Source organism: Leptopilina boulardi, unplaced genomic scaffold (assembly GCF_019393585.1).
Source record: "Leptopilina boulardi isolate dan_hultmark-lab unplaced genomic scaffold, ZJU_Lbou_2.1 LbouV2_373, whole genome shotgun sequence".
NCBI classification, from domain to species: domain Eukaryota; kingdom Metazoa; phylum Arthropoda; class Insecta; order Hymenoptera; family Figitidae; genus Leptopilina; species Leptopilina boulardi.
The window spans coordinates 330,370-336,483 of NW_026137944.1; the positions used below are offsets into that span (position 1 = coordinate 330,370).

The window sequence follows — 6,114 nt, forward strand, 5'->3', positions numbered from 1 at the left end:
ATACTTGTTAACTTTGAATAATTTAAACTAAAAAAAAGGTTAAAAATTTTTTTGAAACTATTATTAACAATAAGAGAAAAAATTAAATTCTTTAAATGTGTCGTTCAGACAGTCTTTGGATTCTCGCCTCCAAGGACTCGAAATTGAAAATAAATTTTTCTAAATATTTTAATCAAATTATTATGTTACTGTCGAATTAGTTAAACTAAAGAAAATCATAAAAAAATTTTTTTAACTGTTTCAACAATGAGAAATTAAAAATAAAAAAAGTTAAAAACAATACCTGAAATTAATTTTTTTACAAATAATTATATTAACGTTATGTCCATATTTGTCATAGAATAAGATTTGCGACTAATTTTTTTCTTAAAAAAATTAATTATAACTTTTTTTAAAATTCTTTAATGAAAATTTTTATTATAATTTTAATATTGGAATAAAATTAATGCAATTAATTTTAATCTGTCAGATAACCCAGATTTTGAGAGGTGAAATTGGAAAAAATACATTGAAATTCATAACAAAACCAAAATTTGTTTTCTAATATTTTAAAAAAGTACATAATAAAATAATTGACTGGACATTTTCATAAAGTATATTTATTCAGAGAATCTTGACGACATGCAAAAAAGAGTTTTTCGAGACAGTCACCTAACTATTACTAGGCAAATAAACAAATTAAATTATCGAGTAATATAGAATTTACTTACCCAGTGACAGGAGATCCCAATTAAATGATCGAAATTACCTCCTTATCTTAAATAACTGCACAACGCGAATTTTATTATGAAAAAATGCTTGCGACGTACATCGAGATTTTTCACTTATGGCGTCGCGGACAAGACCGAAATAAGCGTGGGTCCTCGTCAAGCAGCAACTTGTTGCTTGAAAGTTTTTTTTCTCCACTGCGCTGTTAATCAGCAAATCTACATTTATCAACCGAAAAAGAAAGAATCAGTGCTGACATCTAGCGCGCTTTGAGCGCGGCAATATCAATGTCGGCAAAGTCGCATTGTGCATCGCATGCATACAGTACGCAAATAGTACAAAATGTTTTTTTATTGTTAATACGCATTTCTTACAATTAAAACAATGCATTTTGGACACTATAAACACTCTTTTATACAATGCAATTGTTTTCTTTCACAATTATCACTGTTTCACTTTAAACTTGAGAAAAAACCACGCACATTAAAGTGACAGGTGAACTCATTTCCACTTTCAACATTAATGAATAATTAAATAAAACTTAAATTAAATAAACTACTGCATAAATAAAACCTGTGATTTACCCTTTATTCATTCCAATAGTTGTTTTTACCGTTTTTCATGCTTTTCAGGCAATTTTTCACGTCTAACCGAAATCTAACTGAAATCTAACCCAACTCAGTTAGATTTCGGTTTTCGCGATCCGCCAGGGTTACAAGTTAAATACCCCTTAATGGAGATTAACCGTTATGCATACATGATTAACAGAATAGTCAAGCACAAGTAATTTCAAAATACTAATAATGGTTCAAAAATAGATTGAATAACGTGATTATTATTCATAAAATGAAATTATAATGACATTATTTGTGATTGAAAACATTCTGGCAACAGGAAAATAATATCAATAACATTAATTAAAATAGCCTCAACTTATTATCATAGGTATGATAATTAATAGACATAAGATTATAATTGAAATGTCGATATAGTAGAAACCAATAATATAAAGTGCTCTTCCTTTTTGGCATGAATAAAATATGACTAATGAGTAATAAAATATATATGCACGTATATATATACAGGGTGATTTTTATGTTCCGGACCCCCAAAATATCTTGAAAGGAAATAGTTTTTGAGAAAAATGTTGTATACAAAAGTTGTCGGGTTGAAAAAAATCTATTAAATTGTATAATTAAAAAACGAGCCCAGGGCCTTATGTCGGCCCTACAAACAAAAAAGTAAATTTTTCAAATGGAACCAAGTATTTTCAAACTCAGATTCTTGTAGCCAGTGATTTCCTCTTTTCAGACATGTGGTAACTTGTGGGCCCAAAGTTAAATTTGGGGCCAAAATTCGATTTTTTGTGATTTTAAAGGTGATTTTAGTGTAACTTAGTTCCAAGGGGTTTTCGGGGTCCCTGATTACGAATATGAAGTCAGTTTTTAAAAATTTTCAATAACGGACCCAAAATGACTAATTAAAAATGAAAAAAATTAAGGAAAATTATGAAACTTCTTATTTTAGACTTACTTTGCCTGCTAATTGTTAATTCAATGTTACTTTTATTGCTGTTAATTTAGTATCATAAAACTTGGGGTAAAATAATTAATAGATTTTTTCAAATTTTAATATTTAGGGGCTTATAAGGCCTAAAATTAGATTTTATTTGTTTTTAAAAGTGGTTTTAGTGTGACTTAGTTAAAAGGGGTTTTCGGGGTCCCTGATTACGAATCTGAATTAAGTTTTTTAAAAATTTTCAATAGCGGACCCAAAATGACTAATTAAGAAAGAAAAAAATTAAGTGAAATTATAAAATTTCTTATTTTAGACTTGCCTTCTAATTGTTAATACAATATGTTACTTTTATTGCTTTTAATTTAGTATCATAAACCTTGGTGTAAAAAATTAGATTTTTTCAAATTTTAATATTTAGAGGCTTATAAGTCCCAAAACTAGATTTTCAGTAGTTTTAAGAGTTATTTTGTGTGACTTATTTCCAAGGGGTTTTTTTTGGTCCCTGATTAAAAATCGGGCAACAGTTTTTATAAATTCAAAAAAGTGGACCCAAAAAGACTGATTAAAAATGAAAAACTTAAGAAAAATTGTGAAACTTCTTATTTTAATCTTATTTAGCCTGCTGATTGATAATTGCACATTACTTTTACACAACTTAAAATTTAGTTAGTTTAAAATGTGAATAGATTAAAATTTAGATCAATTGGATTTAAGATCAGGTTAAGTGTACCGGTTATTCCACACGTCATAATACTTAAAACGTGTGTTTTTTCAATTCTAAATCAGAAAGTTCCTTTAAACTAAAATAACTCTTAAAACCACAGAAGATCCAATTTTGGAACCCATAAGCCCCCAAAATTTAATTTTGAAAAATAAACCAATCTTCCTTTTTGCCCCCAAAGGATAGTAAATTTAGAGCTGTGTAAAAGTAACATTAAGTTAACAAATAAAATGCTAAATAGGTCTAAAATAATAAATTTCATAATTTTCCTTAATTTTTTTTATTTTTAATCAGTCATTTTGGGTCTGCTATTTTGAATTTTTAAAAATTGATTTTAGATTCGTAATCAAGAAGCCTGAAAACCCATCGGAACTAAGTTACACTAAAATGAATTTAAAACGTAATCAGGGAACCCAAGAACCCCTTAGAACTAATTCACACTAAAATCGCCTTTAAAACCACAAAAAATCGAATTTTGGGCCTTATAAGCCCCTAAATTTAAAATTTGTAAAAATATAATTTTATATACTAATTTAAAAGCAATAAAAGTAAAATTGAATTAACAATTAGAAGGCTAACTAAGTCTAAAATAAGAAGTTTCATTATTTTCCTTCATTTTTTTCATATTTAATCAGTCATTCTGGGTCCGTTATTAAAAATTTTTTAAAACTGATTTCAGATTCGTAATCAGGGACCCTAAAAACCCCAATTTTTACCCCAAGCTTTATGATACGAATTTAAAAGCAATTGTTACGTTCCGAACTAGGCGTGGTTTTTAAATAAAAATGAATTTTATTTACTTGAAGGTAGTAAGGCTGATTAATCAGGTTGGTAAAGCCTGATATTTATTTTTATGTAGGATCGTGGTCACTTGTCAAAACTACGGGTTTTGCGTTACAATAACAAGTCAAATATTCCCTTTTATAACATTTATTGATTAAATAATAATTATATAGTAATGATTATACAATAATGATACAAGTTTACAATTCTTTTACTTACTTTTAGCAATGAAGTCGGATAAATCGATGATTATAGCTTAGTCGTTATAATTGGTTTGATTTGATTTGAAATAGTTCGTTTTGGTCGCACTTGTGTAACTTTAACGACTTAGATTGTTTTATAACTATTTAAAGAATTGCAATATTCTTTATTGTTATTTCTCGTCACTCGCACCTTTGACAGGAATGAATTTTATAGCAGGTGTAAGAGAAGCAACATATACTAAATTGACAAATTTAGAAAAAGAGATAATGCAGGATTTCTTTAGTATTTATAGTTATAAATACGACAGTTATTTCTATTAAATTATTGATTCTAAGTGTTAATTTGCTTCTCTTGCACCTATTGGCTATCAGGAAAGAACTATGTTCTAAGTGAAAAGTCAAATTAACTTGCACCTATTGGCTATCAGGAAAGAATACAATAATTAGGGCGAAAGTAAACTGAAGGGTCGCTCTACGATGTTAGAGATTGCACCGGAACTTTTGACAAGCTTTATGGAAAAAGTTCTTGTTTATATACTAGTCGATTATGCTAATTAGTGGGAGAAATGTCATATTATTGAGGAGGGGTGATCTATAAATAGAATTACTTTCCTTATATGGTAATGGTCTACATCGCATGTATGACATTGAATCTTCTTCTTTCTGAATTCTCTCTTTTATATGCTGACAATGGGTTTTTGAAGATCATATTACACTTGGATCTTCACAACCTTCACATTCTTCACGCGTATAAACAAACAGGCTCGAACTTGCTACACATTTTGCTTACATATATCCTATTTTTAGCTTTTCAACTTTCTGAACTTATATGGTGAAAACGAATGTCATATCTCTTTTGAGATCAATTTCGTTTCCACACTCTATCCTATCAATATATACATAAATAAATACATTAAAATAAGACATATAGTTTAAGTATTGTAAAATTATCATAGAATTATATAAAATGTCTTATTTTAATGATAATTTTAAGGAAAATTAGGGAAAATTGTTACCGGGATGTAACAGTCTCCCCCCCTTAGATTTTTCATCGTCCCGATGAAATTAATTCCAGTTGTCGCAGATACATGATTATAAGACTGGAATTTTTGAAATTGAGACTATCTTTTAATAGTCCTTACGCTTACTGACCTACATTCATTGTGACATTGATATCCCTTGAGCTTATCTGTAGTAGCTAATATGATGACAAGAATGGTGAAATGACATCAAAATGAATCTACAATGTTGTGATGCGTGTTTGTGTATTCAAAGTGTTATGGCTATCTTCTTGAGGTAGGTATGAATTTCTTCTTTCGTGGTACAGTTAATGACCTTAAGATTGTTGTGTGCGTACATTAGAATTGTTTAGGTCAGCATTTTTCATCCCTTTATGATGCAGGAGGTCAGGAGATCTCATCAGTTTGCGCGCATTTGTCGACGAAGAATATCCATCAACTGCCATCAGTAAGTGCTTTAGGAAGTGTTGTTACATAGTGCTATAAGTGAAAATTTTACTTAGTTATTTATGGATTATTTTCTTTTTTGTTTTTAGTGCCACAAGAAAAAAATGTGGAACCAGCGTAATCAATTTCTTTCTGACGCTGCAAGGCCTAGCAGCGTCAGTTTATTACTCTGCGGAAGAAATTGAGGTGTTGGAGGACATGGCGCGGCCTGGTCGTCCTCGGAAAGGTGTGGTAAAGGATAACACCTTGAGGAAGGAAAGGATGAAGCAGCTAAGAGGGCTGAAACAGGAGTTGAAAGAGAATTCGGGGACGATGACCTCTATGTTCAACTCCTTGTTGTAAGTATATATATATATATATATTATTTTTTTTTATCTTTTCTTTGTCCTAGTGCATATAAATTATACGTATTTTCTTTGTTTTTCTCACAGTCGTTCAGGTCGCCCTATTGGTTGCTTCTGCGGCGAATGTCAAATCCCCTTACCTTCCTCCGAAGAGGCTCAAGCTATCCTGAGAACTAGTAAGTTCATTTTTACAAAATTTTTGAATTTCTTTTCTTTTCACCATCCTCATATTCCTTATATATATCGTCTTTTTTTTTTGTTATAGATTATGAAGAAACACCGAAAATCTTTCCGAGGACGATGGTTTGGCTCAGAGAGGGGGCTGAGGAAGCCATTGCTTCTCAACCTGGCCCGTCATGGGAGCCGCAACC

General features: G+C 30.1%; 1 protein-coding gene across 1 annotated transcript; it reads left to right on the forward strand.

Annotated features, from left to right (window-relative positions):
- The first annotated feature begins 4,564 nt into the window (after positions 1 to 4,564).
- Positions 4,565 to 5,903, forward strand: LOC127287819 (uncharacterized). The gene is made up of 2 exons (XM_051314937.1): positions 4,565 to 5,400; positions 5,489 to 5,903. The coding sequence occupies exons 1-2, from the start codon at positions 5,327 to 5,329 to the stop codon at positions 5,739 to 5,741; spliced, it is 327 nt and encodes a 108-aa protein (XP_051170894.1). The 5' UTR covers positions 4,565 to 5,326; the 3' UTR covers positions 5,742 to 5,903.
- Positions 5,904 to 6,114: the final 211 nt, after the last annotated feature.